Source organism: Nerophis ophidion, linkage group LG02, assembly GCF_033978795.1.
Source record: "Nerophis ophidion isolate RoL-2023_Sa linkage group LG02, RoL_Noph_v1.0, whole genome shotgun sequence".
Classification (NCBI taxonomy): Eukaryota; Metazoa; Chordata; class Actinopteri; order Syngnathiformes; family Syngnathidae; genus Nerophis; species Nerophis ophidion.
Genome location: NC_084612.1, coordinates 63,179,903 through 63,199,896, shown reverse-complemented (window position 1 = coordinate 63,199,896; position 19,994 = coordinate 63,179,903). Strand labels below are relative to the sequence as shown.

At 39.1% G+C, this 19,994-nt stretch overlaps 2 protein-coding genes across 6 annotated transcripts in view; one reads left to right on the top strand and one right to left on the bottom strand.

Annotated features, from left to right (window-relative positions):
• Positions 1 to 19,994, bottom strand: part of syn2b (synapsin IIb) — a 226,436-nt gene that overhangs the window by 76,734 nt on the left and 129,708 nt on the right. The window lies entirely within an intron of this gene.
• The window catches only part of LOC133543535 (metalloproteinase inhibitor 4-like), a 56,420-nt gene that overhangs the window by 36,189 nt on the left and 237 nt on the right, over positions 1 to 19,994 (top strand). For both annotated transcript variants that reach the window (XM_061888154.1, XM_061888150.1), the window contains 4 exons: positions 5,823 to 5,920; positions 10,813 to 10,927; positions 10,998 to 11,122; positions 18,875 to 19,994. The exon at positions 18,875 to 19,994 is cut by the window's right edge and continues 237 nt beyond it. In XM_061888154.1, coding sequence (XP_061744138.1) covers positions 5,823 to 5,920; positions 10,813 to 10,927; positions 10,998 to 11,122; positions 18,875 to 19,072 — 536 coding nt within the window. In that variant the 3' untranslated portion in view covers positions 19,073 to 19,994. The remainder of the gene's footprint in view (positions 1 to 5,822; positions 5,921 to 10,812; positions 10,928 to 10,997; positions 11,123 to 18,874) is intronic.

The window sequence follows — 19,994 nt, the reverse complement described above, 5'->3', positions numbered from 1 at the left end:
ATTTAAACCTTGAATAACAATAATACAAAATAATGACACATTTTGAATATTTTTTGGGACCAAAATGCTTTGGGGTCCCTGGGATCAAGCCTGAGTGGAGGCCTAAATGTATATTTTTACACATATCGTATTGTTTTTGAAATAAAAACATATCAAAATGGCCCCCGCTTGCTTTGATTTTTCAGTGTTCGGCCCTCAGTGGAAAAAGTTTGGACACCCCTGGTCTATACTGTAGTCCAGAGGTGGACTACTTGTGACCTAGGAGCCGCTTGCAGCATTTTAGCCTCCCGGTTGTGACTCCTTTCAGAGGAGAATTTTTGTTTTCAACACCAAAAGTGTAGAAAATGTGCATCTTTGAAATTAGTTTTATAATTTCTGACTTCTTGTGAGGCCGTGAATGGAATCGGATGAGCACAAAGTAAGCAAAGCAAAGGGATGTCATGAGAGACTTATCTTAAAGAAGCACTAAGTAACTTTTCAACCTGCATAACATATTTTTTATAACTTTTGGGATGATAAATGGACTTACAATTACAAACCGCCAAAACTAGTGAAATTGGCACATTGTGTAAATGGTAAATAAAAACAAATACAATGATTTGCAAATCCTTTTCAATCTATTTTCAGTTGAATGGACTGCAAAGACAAGATATTTAACGTTCGAACTGGAAAACTTTATTTTTTTCAAATATTAGCTCATTTGGAATTTCATGCCTGCAACATGTTTCAAAAAAGCTGGCATAAGTGGCAAAAAAAATTGAGAAAGTTGAGGAATGCTCATCAAACACTTCCCACAAGGTGAACAGGCTAATTGGGAACAGGTGGGTGCCATGATTGGGTTTAAAAGCAGCTTTCAAGAAATGCTCAGTCATTCACAAACAAGGGTTGGGCGAGGGTCACCACTTTGTGAACAAATGCGTGAGCAAATTGTCCGACAGTTTAAGAACAACATTTCTCAACGAGCTATTGCAAGGAATTTAGGGATTTCACCATCTATGGTCTGTAATATCATCAAAGGGTTCAAAGAATCTGGAGAAATCACTGCACGTAACGTTGAATTCCCATGACCTTGGATCCCTCAGGCGGTACTGCCTCAAAAAGTAACATCAGTGTGTAAAGCAGGGGTCACCAACGCGGTGCCCGCGGGCACCAGTTAGCCCGTAAGGACCAGAATCGTTGCCCCCTGGCCTGTTCTAAAAATAGCTCAAATAGCAGCACTTACCAGTGAGCTGCCTCTATTTTTCAAATGTTATTTATTTACTAGCAAGCTGGTCTCGCTTTGCTCGGCATTTTTAATTCTAAGAAAGACAAAACTCAAATATTTCAAAGACTTGGTCTTCACTTGTTTAAATAAACTCATTTATTTTTTTTTACTTTGGTTCTTATAACTTTCAGAAAGACAATTTTAGAGAAAAAATACAACCTTAAAAATGGTTTTAGGATTTTTAAACACATATACCTTTTTACCTTTTAAATTCCTTCCTCTTCTTTCCTGACAATTTAAATGAATGTTCAAGTAAATTTATATTTTTAATTATAAAGAATAACAAATATGTTTTAATTTAATTCTTCATTTTAGCTTATGTTTTTTTTGACGAAGAATATTTGTGAGGCTTCACGGTGGCAGAGGGGTTAGTGCGTCTGCCTCACAATACGAAGTTCCTGCAGTCCTGGGTTCAAATCCAGGCTCGGGATCTTTCTGTGTGGAGTTTGCATGTTCTCCCCATGAATGCGTGGGTTCCCTCCGGGTACTCCGGCTTCCTCCCACTTCCAAAGACATGCACCTGGGGATAGGTTGATTGGCAACACTAAATTGGCCCTAGTGTGTGAATGTGAGTGTGAATGTTGTCTGTCTATCTGTGTTGGCCCTGCGATGAGGTGGCGACTTGTCCAGGGTGTACCCTGCCTTCCCCCCGATTGTAGCTGAGATAGGCGCCAGCGCCCCCCGCGACCCCGAAAGGGAATAAGCGGTAGAAAATGGATGGATGGATGGAATATTTGTGAAATATTTCTTCAGACTTATTACGATTAAAATTCCCAAAAAATATTCTGGCAAATCTAGAAAATCTGTAGAATCAAATTTAGTCTTTTGAATTTCTTTTAAAATTTTTGTTCTGGAAAATCTAGAAGAAATAATGATTTGTCTTTGTTAGAAATATAGCTTGGTCCAATTTGTTATATATTCTAACAAAGTGCAGATTGGATTTTAACCTATTTAAAACATTTCATCAAAATTATATATTTATTGTGAGAAATCATTAAGATGATCAGTGTTTCCACAAAGATAAATATCAGTAATTATTAATAATAACATAGAGTTAAAGGTAAATTGAGCAAATTGGCTATTTCTGGCAATTTATTTAAGTGTGTATCAAACTGGTAGCCCTTCGCATTATAATCAGTGGCTCTTAGTTTTAAAAAGGTTGGTGACCCCTGAACTAGAATATAAAACATGTTTTCAGTCATTTTACTTTTTTGGTTAAGTACATAACTCCACATGTGTTCATTCATAGTTTTGATGCCCTCAGTGACAATCTACAAGGTAAATAGTAAAGAAAATAAAGAAAACACATTGAAATGAGAAGGTGTGTCCAAACTTTTGGCCTGTACTGTATATATTTTAATTATTTTTGAAAAAAATAATACAGCAGACGTCATGACAGTATGACGCAATATGCGCTAGTCATCATGGGAAATGTGGTCTTCTTCTGGCAAAACACCACCACTTTGTTCTAATGGCGCTGCTAAAATCAACCAAAACTAAAAGTTATTCAGTGGGGCTATATTGACAGAAGTATTTGGCCACCTGCCTTGACTCACATCTGAACTTGAAGTGCCATCCCATTCCTAACCCATAGGGTTCAATCTGATGCCGGTCCACCTTTTGCAGCTATTACAGCTTCAACTCTTCTGGGAAGGCTGTCCACAAGGTTGCGGAGTGCGTTTATAGGAATTTTCCACCATTCTTCAAAAATCGCATTGGTGATCTTGGTCGAGAAGGCCTGGCTCTCAGTCTCCGTTCCAATTCATCCCAACGGTGTTCTATCAGGTTCAGGTCAGGACTCTGTGCAGGCCAGTCAAGTTCATCCACACCAGAGTCTGCCATCCATGTCTTTATGGACTTTGCTTTGTGTACTGTTGCACAGTCATGTTGGAAGAGGAAGGGGCCCGCTCCAAACTGTTCCCACAAGGTTGGGAGCATGGAATTGTCCAAAATATTTTGGTATCCTGGAGAATTCAAAGTTCCTTTTACTGGAACTAAGGGGCCAAGGCCAACTCCTGAAAAACAACCCCACACCATAATTCCTCCTCCACCAAATTTCACACTCGACACAATGCAGTCCGAAATGTAGCGTTCTCAACTTGTCGTGTTTGGAGGAAGAAGAATACTGAGTTGCATCCCAAGAACACCACACCTACTGTGAAGCATGGGGGTGGAAACATCATGCTTTGGGGCTGTTTTTCTGCTAAGGGGACAGGACGATCGATCCGTGTTAAGGAAAGAATGAATGGGGCCATGTATCGTGAGATTTTGTGCCAAAACCTCCTTCCATCAGTGAGAGCTTTGAATGGTTGACCAAATACTTATTTTCCACCATAATTTACAAATAAATTCTTTAAAAATTCCTACAAACTGAATTCCTGGATTTTTTTGTTCACATTCTGTCTCTCACAGTTGAAGTGTACCTATGATGAAAATTACAGACCTCTGTCATCATTTTAAGTGGGAGAACTTGCACAATCGGTGGCTGACTAAATACTTTTTTGCCCCACTGTGTATATATATATATATATATATATATATATATATATATATATATATATATATATATATATATATATATATATATATATATATATATATATATATATATATATATATGATCCCCAGTATAACATGAATTAAGCTACGGACCACCATTAAACGGCATTTCTATATGACCCCACATTTAAATATCAATTTTAATGTTGCTCAGGGTGTACAAATGGACCCAATTACAACTACCTATCGGGGTCTCCCCACTGTGTATTTTTTTTAGTTTGCCTTTCCAACTCCTGAAAAATAACCCCACACCATAATTCTTCCTCCACCAAATTTCACCAAAATGGATACATGGATGATACAGCAGAGGATTGGGAGAATGTCATGTGGTCAGATGAAACCAAAATAGAACTTTTTGGTATAAACTCAACTCGTCGTGTTTGGAGGAAGAAGAATAGTGAGTTGCATCCCAAGAACACCACACCTACTGTGATGCATGGGGGTGGAAACATCATGCTTTGGGGCTGTTTTTCTGCTAAGGGGAGAGGACGATTGATCCGTGTTAAGGAAAGAATGAATGGGGCCATGTATCGTGAGATTTTGAGCCAAAACCTCCTTCCATCAGTGAGAGCTTTGAATGGTTGACCAAATACTTATTTTCCACCATAATTTACAAATAAATACTTAAAAAATTCCTACAATGTGAATTCCTGGATTTTTTTTCCACATTCTGTCTCTCACAGTTGAAGTGTACCTATGATGAAAATTACAGACCTCTGTCATCATTTTAAGTGGGAGAACTTGCACAATCGGTGGCTGACTAAATACTTTTTTGCCCCACTGTATATATATATATATATATATATATATATATATATATATATATATATATATATATATACATATATATATGATCCCCAGTATAACATGCATTAAGCTACGGACCACCATTAAATGGCATTTCTATTTGACCCCACATTTAAATATCAATATTAATGTTGCTCAGAGTGTACAAATGGACCCAATTACAACTACCTATCGGGGTCTCCCCACTCTGTGTATTTTTTTTAGTTTGCCTTTCCAACTCCTGAAAAATAACCCCACACCATAATTCCTCCTCCACCAAATTTCACCAAAATGGATACATGGATGATACAGCAGAGGATTGGGAGAATGTCATGTGGTCAGATGAAACCAAAATAGAACTTTTTGGTATAAACTCAACTTGTCGTGTTTGGAGGAAGAAGAATACTGAGTTGCATCCCAAGAACACCACACCTACCGTGAAGCATGGGGGTGGAAACATCATGCTTTGGGGCTGTTTTTCTGCTAAGGGGACAGGACGATTGATCCGTGTTAAGGAAAGAATGAATGGGGCCATGTATCGTGAGATTTTGAGCCAAAACCTCCTTCCATCAGTGAGAGCTTTGAATGGTTGACCAAATACTTATTTTCCACCATAATTTACAAATAAATTCTTTAAAATTCCTACAATGTGAATTCCTGGATTTTTTTTCACCATTCTGTCTCTCACAGTTGAAGTGTACCTATGATGAAAATTACAGACCTCTGCCATCATTTTTAGTGGGAGAACTTGCACAATCCGTGGCTGAATAAATACTTTTTTGCCCCACTGTAGTTCTAACCTCCTTAATGCTGTTCTTATACAAACAAATGACTGAAATCACAGTTTCCGATCTGACTTCAGTTAAAACGGTTCCATTTTCACGACTTCAGTCATTTCCAATTAAAGTGTGGATGCGTTTAATGTGCTGCAAAAATAATTCTATGCAAGTATTACTGGCGTACAGACTCTGTACACACCATCTGTTTTGCTGAGGAATGCGTACATTTTGTAAGAGCTCTTTGATCTCTCTGCTTTGTCTGATCAAACAACTTTAATGTCACTCTACTCTTCCTCCTCCTCGCAAAACAGTGGCACCATCATCCATCCATCCATCCCTCCATCCCTCCAAACATCCTCCTACGATGTGACATTTCATGCGTCTTACATTTATTAACGTCCTGTTTCTAAGTCCAGTCACCTTCTTCCTGACAGTGATCAGGGCAAAGATTGCCGGAGAGAAGATTGTGTCGCCTAGCAACAGTTCCTCCCCCTACATGAAGATGATCCAGTACGAAATAAAGATGATCAAGGTGAGATGAGCCGTGTTTATGTCGTCCAAATGGCTGATGCGTTTGCTGTTGTGCATAAAACACACATATTGATTGTAATAAAAAAAGGAGTATTTTTAGGTCAGTGGTCCAGACGGTGTACGTCAGGGGTCACCAACACGGTGCCCGCGGGCACCAGGTAGCCCTTTAAGGACCAGATGAGTCGCCCGCTGGCCTGTTCTAAAAATAGCTCAAATAGCAGCACTTACCAGTGAGCTGCCTCTATTTTTTACATTTTATTTATTTACTAGCAAGCTGGTCTCGCTTTGCTTGACATTTTTAATTCTAAGAGAGACAAAACTCAAATAGAATTTGAAAATCCAAGAAAATATTTTAAAGACTTGGTCTTCACTTGTTTAAATAAATTAATTAATTTTTTTACTTTGCTTCTTATAACTTTCAGAAAGACAATTTTAGAGAAAAAATACAACCTTAAAAATGATTTTAGGATTTTTAAACACATATAGCTTTGTACCTTTTAAATTCCTTCCTCTTCTTTCCTGACAATTTAAATCAATGTTCAAGTAAATTAATTGTTTTATTGTAAAGAATAATAAATACATTTTAATTTAATTCTTCATTTTAGCTTCTGTTTTTTTGACGAAGAATATTTGTGAAATATTTCTTCAAATTTATTATGATTGAAATAAAAATAAAAATATTCTGGTAAATGTAGAAAATCTTTAGAATCAAATTCAAATCTTATTTCAAAGTCTTTTGAAATTATTTTAAAATTTTTGTTCTGGAAAATCTAGAAGAAATAATATTTGTCTTTGTTAGAAATATAGCTTGGTCCGATTTGTTATGTATTCTAACAAAGTGCAGATTGGATTTTTACCTATTTAAAACATGTCATCAACATTCTAAAATTAATCTTAATCAGGAAAAATAACTAATGATGTTCCATATATACATTTTAAATTTTTTTCAAAAAGATTCGAATTAGCTGTTTTTTCTCTTCTTTTTTTCGGTTGAATTTTGAATTTTAAAGAGGCGAAATTGAAGATAAACTATGTTTCAATTTTTTTTTTTTTTTTTTTTTTCGTGTTTTCTCCTCTTTTAAACCATTCAATTAAGTGTTTTTTTCATCATTTATTCTCTACGAAAAACCTTCCGTAAAAGGAAAAAAAATGTACAACGGAATGACAGACAGAAATACCCATTTTTTTAATACATATATATAGATTTATTTATTAAAGGTAAATTGAGCAAATTGGCTATTTCTGGCAATTGATTTAAGTGTGCATCAAACTGGTAGCCCTTCGCATTAATCAGTACCCAAGAAGTAGCTCTTGGTTTCAAAAAGATTGGTGACCCCTGCTATACGTATTAACACCTGCAGGAAGTGACAATGGAAGAAAATACAGATTTCTTCCACCCTCTTTGCCGCTTTTGCAGCTTCAATTATTCTGGGAAGACTTTCTACATGACGTCGAGGAGGGTCTGTGGGGATTGTTTAACATTTGGGGAGGTCACAGGTCACTGACTTTGGCTCAACATCTCTGTTCTACTTATGTCATGGCTGAGGTTGTCGCGATCCCGGGATGCAGAGATAGATGGTGACGTGCAGGTTAAAGAGGAACTGAACTTTTTTAAAAAATGTTGTCATTTGACCTTAACAGGCCTTACGTGGGACAAGAACACACATTTTTTTTGCATTCTAAATCATAAATAAATGCTAGCCAAAGTCAGCTAACAATGGAGGTAATGTGAGTTGCTCTTCTACGTACCCTAAAAACCTTTAAAAACCTCCAATAACGTTTAATATACACACTATAAGTACATACATATATATATTATATACATATATATATATATATATATATATATATATATATATATATATATATATATATATATATATATATATATATATATATATATATATATATATATATATATATATATATATATATACACACATACATATATATACATACATATATATATATATATATATATATATATATATATATATATATATACATACATATATAATAACTAAAACGACCTTCCCAATTGTTAGAAAGCCCACTGTTTAATACGTTTGTGTGTATGCTTTACTGATGAGACTATTTGGTGAACATCATTTCTTCCTGCTAATTTCAGTGGTTCTTGAACTTACCATATCGTGGAGTTTGTTTACATGTAAAATCTTCCACTCCTTCTTTGTCTCATTTTGTCCACCAAACGCTTTATACTGTGCGTGAATGCAAAAAGGTGAGCTTTGTTGACGTTATTGACTCGTTGGGAGTGCTAATCAGGCGTATTTGGTCAGTGCATGACTGCAAGCTAATCAATGCTAATATAATATTTAGGCGAGCATTGCATCATTATGCCTCGTTTGTATGTATATTTGTGCTCATTTTATATCCTTTTCTTGTATCCTCTTTGTATATATTTTAGTTTTGTCATGTCTCATGACACATTATCTCTATGTAACATTGGCTGCATTTCAGATGGTTGTTTGTGTGCCATGTTGATCCAGACCACAGCAAACATTACCTCGCTTGCCAAAGATTGTACTAAATCTATTAAAAGAAGATAGCCTGCAGTTTCCTTTAACTTGCACACACACATCTATACCTTTGGCCACTAAAAGCCAGTCATTCCCAGGTGTTATTTCCCCTTCTGAGTAGCCTCTGATTTACTAATGCTTTCTAATGTTGTAAAAATGTGTAGAATATTAAAATTTCAACATTTCTGTCAACAAAGCTTTGCTTCAGACTGTGAAACATAGTCCTTTTGATAGTAGGCTATTATAGCAAATCTAGACACTTATGTCATGTGTTGCCTTCATTATAACACTTATATCAGACTTATAAAGTCATTTTGATAAGCGGTAGGAAATGGATGGATGAATGGAAGTCATTTTGATAGTAGGCTATTAAAGCTAATATGGACACTTACATGAAGTGTTGCCTTCATTATAACACTTATACAATAATTTATAAAGTCATTTTGATAGTAAGCTATTATAACTCATACAGACACTTACATAATGTGTTGCCTTCATTATAACACTTATATAAGACTTATAAAGTCATTTTGATAAGCGGTAGAAAATGGATGGATGGATGGATGGAAGTCATTTTGATAGTAGGCTACTAAAGCTAATATAGACACTTACATCAAGCGTTGCCTTCATTATAACACTTAAACAATAATTTATAAAGTCATTTTGATAGTAGGCTATTATAGCTAATATAGACACTTAAATCATGTGTTGCCTTCATTATAACACCTATATAAGACTTATAAGGTCATTTTGATAAGTGGTAGAAAATGAATGGATGGACGGAAGTCATTTTGATAGTAGGCTATTAAAGCTAATATAGACACTTACATCAAGCGTTGCCTTCATTATAACACTTAAACAATAATTTATAAAGTCATTTTGATAGTAGGCTATTATAGCTACTATAGACACATCATGTGTTGCCTTCATTGTAACACTTATATAAGACTTAAAGTAATTTTGATAGTAGGCTATTCTAACTAATATAGACACTTACGTCATGTGTTGCCTTCATTACAACACTTATATACGGCTTTTCATTTTTTGCGGCTCCAGACATATTTGTGTTTATATTTTTGGTTCAACGTTTTGGGTTGTCGACCCCTGGATTAATTACTAGTTGAAAACAGGGGCTCTGGAGGGAAACCGAACAAAAAATGGAGCTGTAATTCCTACACTAGAACAAGATAGTAAATGCACCAGGACAGGAAATGTTATAGAACCCAGAAAAACAACTAAGAAAGTCATGTCTTGTCTAGTTTGTTCACATTCGTCCAACAGTTTTCCGAAAGCTGCTCAAAATGACCAACAATTCTAAGGGTTCTAGTTCCACTCATAATCAATTAAAAGGTTGCTTTAAAGGCCTCCCAAAATGAGATTTTCTTATTCAAACAGGGATAGCAGGTCCATTCTATGTGTCATACTTGATCATTTCGCGATATTGCCATATTTTTGCTGAAAGGATTTAGTAGAGAACATCGACGATAAAGTTTGCAACTTTTGGTCGCTAATAAAAAAGACGTCACGGGTTGTGGAGCTCCTCACATCCTCACATTGTTTATAATCATGGCCACCAGCAGCTAGAGCTATTTGGACTGAGAAAGCTACAATTTCCCCATTAATTTGAGCGAGGATGAAAAATTTGTGGATGAGGAAATTTAGAGTGAAGGACCAGAAAAGAAAAAAAAAGGTGATTGCGATTCTGAGCGATTCAGATGTTTTTAGACACATTTACTAGGATAATTCTGGGAAATCCCTTATCTGCCTATTGTGTTGCTAGTGTTTTAGTGAGTTAAATAGTACCTTAAAGTCGGAGGGGTGTGTTGACTGCCGGTGGACATGTAGTCGGGATCCATGTTCGCTTGACCGCTCTGATCCATAGTAAAGCTTCACCTCCGGGAATTTTAAACAAGGAACCACCGTGTGTTTGTGTGGCTAAAGACTAAAAGCTTCTCACCTCCATCTTATTACTTTGACTTCTCCATTATTAATTGAACAAATTGCAAAAGATTCAGGAACACAGATGTCCAGAATACTGTGTAATTATGCGATTAAAGCAGACTACTTATAGCTTGGATCGGGCTGGAAAATAATGTCCGCTACAACCCGAGACGTCATCATATGAGTCATCATACCGCGACGTTTTCAACAGGACACTTTGCGGGAAATTTAAAATTGCAATTTAGTAAACTTAAAAGGCCGTATTGGCATGTGTTGCAATGTTACAATTTCATCATTGATATATAAACTATCAGACTGTGTGGTCGGTAGTAGTGGGTTTCAGTAGGACTTTAATGCATAAAGCTTAATAATCTCCTACTGTACAAGCTCCGTAATATCCTCTCTCTGCTTGCAGATGTTTAAAGGCTTCGACAAGGCCAGGGACATCCAGTACGTCTACACTCCCGTCTTCTCCTCGCTGTGTGGCGTTAAATTGGACTCCAACAACAAAGCAGGGTATCTTCTCTCAGGTACTGCACACCCCAAAAATACAGAGTTCAAATCCCGTCCCAAAGACTGCGTTGCCATGCTACCCAACAGGAAGTATGTGGAGCGACGGGAGGCTCTCGGTGGGCCAGTGTGACCTGGTGGAGTCCTGGGACAACTTGTCACTCTCACAGAGGAAGAATCTCAACTACAGATACCAGATGGGCTGCGAGTGCAGAGTGAGTCAGGATTTCTACTATTCTCCCTTTATAAATATTTCAAACCTGCTCTGCTGAATGCATGTCGGCTCGGGAAACAGATCTCCCTGGTAAAAACGCACTTGTCGAGCCTCACTTTGCAACAAACATTCTCTTTATCCGGTTTATTTGTGGCCCTATTTGGTTTTTAATATATTATTATTGTTTGATTTTATAAGTTGCCTCCTTGGCTCTAAATGTCATAAATAATACAAACAATCCACTAATACTGTCATTAACACTAACGACTCATATTTTAAATCAGGGGGTCATACTTGCCAACGCCCCCAATTTCCCCGGGAGACGCCTAAATTCCTGTCGATTTTCTATCAAACAACAATACTCAGGGAGTGCCGTGATTGCACTGGCTTTAGCGCCACCTACATCCTGTAAAAACAACGTGCAAGTCCATCTATATGTTGTATCTGGCTATGTGTAGACACACATATGCAATTGCAAGACATATTTGATCAACAGCCATACAGGTCACACTGAGGGTGGCCGTAAAAAAACTTTAACATTGTAACAAATATACGCACCACTATGAACCCACACCAAACAGGAATGACAAACACATTTTGGGAGAACATCCACACCGTAACACAACATAAACACATAGTTTACTACTGTAATCTAGTATACAGTACAGGTCAAACGTTTGGACACACCTTCTCATTTCAATGCATTTTCTTTATTTTCATGACTATTTTATCAAAATAAAATATATACAGTGGGGCAAAAAAGTATTTAGTCAGCCACCGATTGTGCAAGTTCTCCCACTTAAAATGATGACAGAGGTCTGTAATTTTCATCATGGGTACACTTCAACTGTGAGAGACAGAATGTGAAAAAACAATCCAGTAATTCACATTGTAGGAATTTTAAATAATTTATCTGTAAATGATGGTGGAAAATAAGTATTTGGTCAACCATTCAAAGCTCTCACTGATGGAAGGAGGTTTTGGCTCAAAATCTCACGATACATGGCCCCATTCATTCTTTCCTTAACACGGATCGATCGTCCTGTCCCCTTAGCAGAAAAACAGCCCCAAAGCATGATGTTTCCACCCCCATGCTTCACAGTAGGTGTGGTGTTCTTGGGATGCAACTCAGTATTCTTCTTCCTCCAAACACGACGAGTTGAGTTTATACCAAAATGGATACATGGATGATACAGCAGAGGATTGGGAGAATGTCATGTGGTCAGATGAAACCAAAATAGAACTTTTTGGTACAAAATCAACTCGTCCTGTTTGGAGGAAGAAGAATACTGAGTTGCATCCCAAGAACACCACACCTACTGTGAAGCATGGGGGTGGAAACATCATGCTTTGGGGCTGTTTTCCTGCAAAGGGGACAGGACGATTGATCCGTGTTAAGGAAAGAATGAATGGGGCCATGTATCGTGAGATTTTGAGCCAAAACCTCCTTCCATCAGTGAGAGCTTTGAATGGTTGACTAAATATTTATTTTCCACCATAATTTACAAATAAATTCTTTAAAACTCCTACAATGTGAATTCCTAGATTTTTTTTTTTTCCACATTCTGTCTCTCACAGTTGAAGTGTACCTATGATGAAAATTACAGACCTCTGCCATCATTTTAAGTGGGAGAACTTGCACAATCGGTGGCTGACTAAATACTTTTTTGCCCCACTGTACATAACTCCGCATGTGTTCATTCATAGTTTTGATGCCTTCAGTGACAATCAACAATGTAAATAGTCATGAAAATAAAGAAAACACTTTGAATGAGGAGAATGTGTCCACATTTTGGCCTTTACTGTACATATTCCGTTTGCTCTACCTAATAAGAATCAGAATCAGTTTTATGGGTCAAGTATGTTGAACACAGAAGGAATTTGACTTGGTAGGCCGTCAAGTTCTACACATCCGTCATTCAGTCTTAAAGCCCTACTGAAATGAGATTTTTTTTTTATTTAAACGGGGATAGCAGGTCCATTCTATGTGTCATACTTGATCATTTCGCGATATTGCCATATTTTTGCTGAAAGGATTTAGTAGAGAACATCCACGATAAAGTTCGCAACTTTTGGTGCTGATAAAAAAGCCTTGCCTGTACCGGAAGTAGCAGACGATGAGCGCGTGACGTCACGGGTTGTGGAGCTCCTCACATCTGAACATTGTTTGCAATCATGGCCCCCACCAGCGACAGCGATTCGGACCGAGAAAGCGACGATTTCCCCATTAATTTGAGCGAGGATGAAAGATTTGTGGATGAGGAAAGTGAGAGTGCAGGACTAGAAAAAATAAAAAATTATACAGTGGGAGCGATTCAGACAAAATTTACTAGGATAATTCTGGAAAATTCCTTATCTGCTTATTGTGTAACTAGTGTTTTAGTTAGATTATATGGTCGTACCTGTACAACCTAAAGGTCGGCCCCGCACCTTTCTTCAGCACCAGTCGACGGGTGGTGGCGATGCCCATCTCTGCCCTTCGCAAGGGACCCTCTTCGAAACACGATCTTTCGAAATGATCGCTGCATAATACACTGTACTTTGTGTGTGTGGTCCAATCCAACCGTGTTCGCTTGACCGCTCTGTTCCTTAGTAAAAAGCTTCACCGTCATCTTTCGGGAATGTAAACAATTAAACACCGGCTGTGTTTGCGTTGCTGAAGGCGGCCGCAATACGCCGCTTTCCACCTACAGCTTTCTTCTTTGACGTCTCCATTATTCATTGAAAAAATTGCAAAAGATTCAGCATCACAGATGTCAAGAATACTGTGGAAAACAGATGAAAACAGACGACTTGTAGCTGGGAATGGTGCTGGAATAAAATGTCCTCTACAATGCGTGACGTTTCAGCAGGACGCTTCGGCGCAAAATTTTAAATTGCAATTTAGTAAACTAAATCAGCCGTATTGGCATGTGTTGCAATGTTAATATTTCATCATTGATATATAAACTACCAGACTGCGTGGTCGGTAGTAGCGGGTTTCAGTAGGCCTTTAAATTAAAGTTAAAATACCTATGATTGTCACACACACAAAGTGTGGCAAAATTACTCTCTGCATTTGACCCATCACCCTTGATCACCCGCCAGTGGGAGGTGAGAGAGGAGCAGTGAGCAGCAGCGGTGGCCGCGCCTGTGCATCATTCTGTCCTGTGCACCTCCATCACTGTCTTGTGTGGATCAACGGCATGCAACGGACAATTAAAACTGCAGAAAATATCATTGGTGTCGATCTGCTAGGACCTATACTGGTCCAGGGTCAGGAAACGGGCAGAGAGCATCACTGCATATCCCTCACATTTGGTCACAAACTGTTGTGTTCAAACCCTCCCCTCTGGCAGGTGTTACAAATGGCAATGCGCCAAAACAATTTGTTATAAGAGCAGTTGCTTCCCTCAGGCTATAAATCTGATGTACGCTGTGAAATAACTCTAGAACTAATCTGTCACTGTGAATGAACCACTGTGACTCACCTAGGCCTTCAGTGATGTTCTACTTAGTCCGACTTCACCTCTCAACATACCCTTATTGATGTCACCACACGGGCATGGCTGGAGATGCTATACAGCAGGGGTCACCAACGCGGTGCCCGTGGGCGCCAGGTAGCCCGTAAGGACCAGATGAGTCGCCCGCTGGCCTGTTCTAAAAATAGCTCAAATAGCAGCACTTACCAGTGAGCTGCCTCTATTTTTTACATTTTATTTATTTACTAGCAAGCTGGTAAAATGTAAAAAAAAAAAGTGTAAACCAGTCTACATGTGCTTTGTGGACTTGGAGAAGGCATTCGACCGTGTCCCTCGGGAAGTCCTGTGGGGAGTGCTCGGAGAGTATGGGGTATCGGACTGTCTTATTGTGGCGGTCCGCTCCCTATATGATCAGTGTCAAAGCTTGGTCTGCATTGCCGGCAGTAAGTCGAACACATTTCCAGTGAGGGTTGGACTCCGCCAAGGCTGTCCTTTGTCACCGATTCTGTTCATAACTTTTATGGACAGAATTTCTAGGCGCAGTCAAGGCATTGAGGGGTTCCGGTTTGGTAACCGCAGGATTAGGTCTCCGCTTTTTGCAGATGATGTGGTCCTGATGGTTTCATCTGACCGGGATCTTCAGCTCTCGCTGGATCGGTTCGCAGCCGAGTGTGAAGCGACCGGAATGAGAATCAGCACCTCCAAGTCCGAGTCCATGGTTCTCGCCCGGAAAAGGGTGGAATGCCATCTCCGGGTTGTGGAGGAGACCCTGCCCCAAGTGGAGGAGTTCAAGTACCTAGGAGTTTTGTTCACGAGTGAGGGAAGAGTGGATCGTGAGATCGACAGGCGGATCGGTGCGGCGTCTTCAGTAATGCGGACGTTGCACCGATCCGTTGTGGTAAAGAAGGAGCTGAGCCGGAAGGCAAAGCTCTCAATTTACCGGTCGATCTACGTTCCCATCCTCACCTATGGTCATGAGCTTTGGGTCATGACCGAAAGGATAAGATCACGGGTACAAGCGGCCGAAATGAGTTTCCTCCGCCGTGTGGCGGGGCTCTCCCTTAGAGATAGGGTGAGAAACTCTGCCATCCGGGAGGAACTCAAAGTAAAGCCGCTGCTCCTCCACATCGAGAGGAGCCAAATGAGGTGGTTCGGGCATCTGGTCAGGATACCAACCGAACACCTCCCTAGGGAGGTGTTTAGGGCACGTCCAACCGGTAGGAGGCCACGGGGAAGACCCAGGACACGTTGGGAAGACTATGTCTCCCGGCTGGCCTCGGAACGCTTTGGGATCCCCCGGGAAGAGCTAGACGAAGTGGCTGGGGAGAGGGAAGTCTGGGTTTCCCTGCTTAGGCTGTTGCCCCCGCGAGCCGACCTCGGATAAGCGGAAGATGATGGATGGATGGATGGATAGCAAGCTGGTCTCGCATTACTCGACATTTTTAATTCTAAGAGAGACAAAACTCAAATAGAATTCGAAAATCCAAGAAAATATTTTAAAGACTCGGTCTTTACTTGTTTAAATAAATTATTTTTTTTTTTTTACTTTGCTTCTTATAACTTTCAGAAAGACAATTTTAGAGGAAAAATACAACATTAAAAATGATTTTAGGCTTTTTAAACACACATACCTTTTTACCTTTTAAATTCCTTCCTTTTATTTTTTTTAATGTAAAGAATAATAAATATAAATATAAATAAACTCACTTGGGACTCCCAAGTGAGTATCCAATCACAGGACCCTCAATGTTTTCTTTCAATTGTTCGCTATTTACGATATCGGATGCATTAAAAAAAACCCAAGTTTGTCTTACGTAAGGATTGTGAATGATAAACAGCACATCTCTTTCCAATCAGGTGATCAAAAAATTGCAAGAAAGTCGGCATCAGGGCAGTTGACGGTTTGATTCCTATTTGTGAAAGATACTGTAGCACTGGCTAGTTGATGGCTAGTTGGCAGAGTGACAGGCATTATCTTAAGAGGTGTAGTGAAGCCTGTTTTTATTTTTTTATTTTTTTATTTTTTTACAATGCTATCTACAGTATGCCCCATGCAGTGAATAGGGTGGGTTTTTATGCAGAATTTCTGCAGGTATTGTCATGTCTTGTGATCATGTTTTGTTTAGTTATGTTCTGTTTTGCTTAAGACTCCATTGTTTCCTGTTTTTGCACTTCCTTGTTTGCTTTGTTACCATGACTACCCATTAGTTTTCACCTGTCCTCATGTTTGCACTCGCACACCTGTCACTAATCATGGCTATTATTTAAACGGAAAGTTGCCAGGAAGTCAGCCTGGCAACTTTACCTCTACTCCCTTCATGCCATGCCTGTTAATCACACTGTCCATAGTTTCCCTCCTGCCCATGCCAAGTACGTTTTTTTTTTTTTTATGTCACAGTTATTGAGTTTTAGTTTTTTGTCCATAGTTCTGCCTTTGTGCTAGTTTTCGTTTTCATTAGTCAAGTCTGTTCTCCACTGTTGTGCGCGCCTTTTGTTTGATTCCTTTTGTTTGTAGTTTGTTAGTGTAATAAATAAATATGTACTTACACTCATGTCTTGCCCGCGCCAACTTTCCTTTGCCTTCCAGGAAAACAAACCCCATAGTCCATGATTTGACAGGAATCATCACATCTACTGTATTTCCTTGAATTGCCGCAGGGCATATAGTACGCGCCTGCCTTGAATTAATGCCGGGTCAAACTCGCTTCCCAAAATAATTAGCGCATGCTTACTATTACCGCCTGGTCAAACTCGTGATGTCACGAGTGACACTTCCCCTGTCATCATTTTCAAAACGGAGGAGGCGGATTGCAATACCGTTAATTTGAAATCGCATAAAGCAGGGGTGTCAACCTCAAATACAAAGTGGGTCAAAATTTAAAACTGAACAAAGCCGCGGGCCGAGGTTGAACAAATTAACCTTTTAATAGGGACCCAAACAAGTTTTTCATTGAATATTGAACAAGCAAGGCTTTTATAATATATATAAGGCTTTATAGTGACATGCAAAATTGAGTTTCAAATAATAATAACAATATTAATTAAAAATGATCAATGGCATATCAAATCAAATTTAAATAAAAAATGACTGCCTCTTTTGTATTTGCAGCCTTCTGAGGTAAATATCAACATTAACTTTTCCCAGAAGCTAATACATCTGAAAATAAAATAATAAATAAATCAACCATTCAAGCCTTTTTACTGCTCAGTTAATGTCGGGGCTCAGGTGGGCGGGGTTAGGGGGGTTTGTTGGTAGCGGGGAGGGGGTGTATATTGTAGTGGTCCGGAAGAGTTAGTGCTGCAATGGTTTCTGGGTATTTGTTCTGTTGTGTTTTTGTTGTGTTAATGTTGTGTTACGGTGCGGATGTTCTCCCGAAATGTGTTGGTTATTCTTGTTTGGTGTGGGTTCACAGTGGGGCGCATATTTGTAACAGTGTTAAAGTTGTTTATATGCCCACCCTCAGTGTGACCTGTATGGCTGTTGATCAAGTATGCCTTGCATTTACTTACATGTGTGTAGAAGCCACATATATTACGTGATTGGGCCGGCACGCTGTTTGTGAGGAGGAAAAACAGACTTGACGACAGGTTGTAGGGGACACTAAAGGCAGTGCCTTTGAGGCACACCCCCAATATTGTTGTCCGGGTGGAATTCAGGAGAATGGTTGCACCGGGAAATTTTCGGGAGGAGGGACTGAAATTCGAGAGTCTCCCGGGAAATCGGTGAATGCGGTGTTACAGCGGCCCCGCTGTATAGCACTGGCGGGCCAGCTCTAATGTTAATTTGATATTACCTCAAGGGCCAAATGAAATTACACGGCGGGCCAAAGTTTGACACCTATGGCATAAAGGGAAGGAGATTAAGAGCTATTCAGTAGGATTTAAGGTACAGCTTACAGCACACTCAAATTTTTACTGCATGCCTTTGGTAAGTGCCGGAGTGAGAAGAGGTTTTAAAATAATTAGCGCATGCTTACTTTTACCGCATGCCTTTGGTAAGTGCAGGAGTGAGAAATGGTTTTAAATTAATTAGCGCCCCGGCGGCAATTCAAGGAAATAAGGTAATTAAAAATTTTAATGCATCTATATGCAAACAAACAAAGGTGAAATAACTGAAAACATGTTTTATATTTTAGCTTCTTCAAAATAGCCACCCTTTGCTCTGATCACTGTTTTGCACACTCTTGGCATTCTCTCGATGAGCTTAGCAGCAGGGTCACGTATTTCTGCTGGAATATCATGACGAAGCTATTTTTGCAAGATAGGAGACACTAAAGCCTTTCTTTCCCCAGATCAACGTGTGCTACACGGTGCCGTGTGCATCCACGGGCGAGAACGAATGCTTGTGGACAGACTGGCTGCTGGACAACAGCCTTAACGGGGAGCAGGCTCGGCAGTACGCTTGCATCCGCCGCTCCGACACCACCTGCGGTTGGTACAGGGGAGGCCACGCCCCTGAGAAAGACTTCCTGGACATGACTGACCCTTGACCTGATAAATAGTCCCGCTATCTGAGTCCTTCAGTCAGGGGGAAGTTCTGTTTTAGGCTTGGTGTCGCTCAAATTTGGATGATTTTGTGTAACATTAGAGCAGATTTCGTTGACGATTGGGCTGATTTCGGATCTGGATGCTGCGGCTTTTAAATCTTTTTTAAAAGGCCTTCAGCTCCCGCGTACAAAAAAAAAATCTCGGACAAATTTGCATTGCCGTGTCGCAGGAAACCTAGTTATCGTAACTCTATTGTCGCGTTTCTGTCACTTTTTTCCTGAACGCTGCTGCTCGAGTGCTGAATAGAACTAGCCCAACACATCTCATTAACTTGCTTTGTGTAGGATTTAGAAAACAATTTAAAAATCAGTAATTGGTCAGCACATCGTTCCCAGAGCTCTGCAACCTCGCAGAAATACAAACAGCTGCAAAAATAAATTGACCTCAGATTGAAGCAGCCTGTGGTCATTTGCATGAGGCTAACACTAAAACACATTTAAATGGGATTCATTTTAGCATTATGCAGCATTCATGTGACAAAAGTGGGCAATCAAACCACCTTTTCACAGAAATAACGTGGCAAACTTACACAATGCAAACACACACCTGCATGGTTATGATGGAACTGTATATAAATACACCACTATGATTCAAATATACAGTATATTCACACACAGGAATTATAAATAAGAATTCCCAGCATTGTAAATACTGTTTTTTAATTAAGCAATAACATTTTAAAAGCTAACCACATTTAACTTCGGTACTTATCAGACATCGTTCAGCAAACCTCATTTTGTGAGCTATTTAAAATCTACACAGTTCAACGTTAAAGTAAAGTAAAAAAAAAAAAAAAGTATTCTCAGCACATGGAGCTAATAAGAATAAACTTTCTAACGATTTCATGAAAACAAAAAGGTGCGT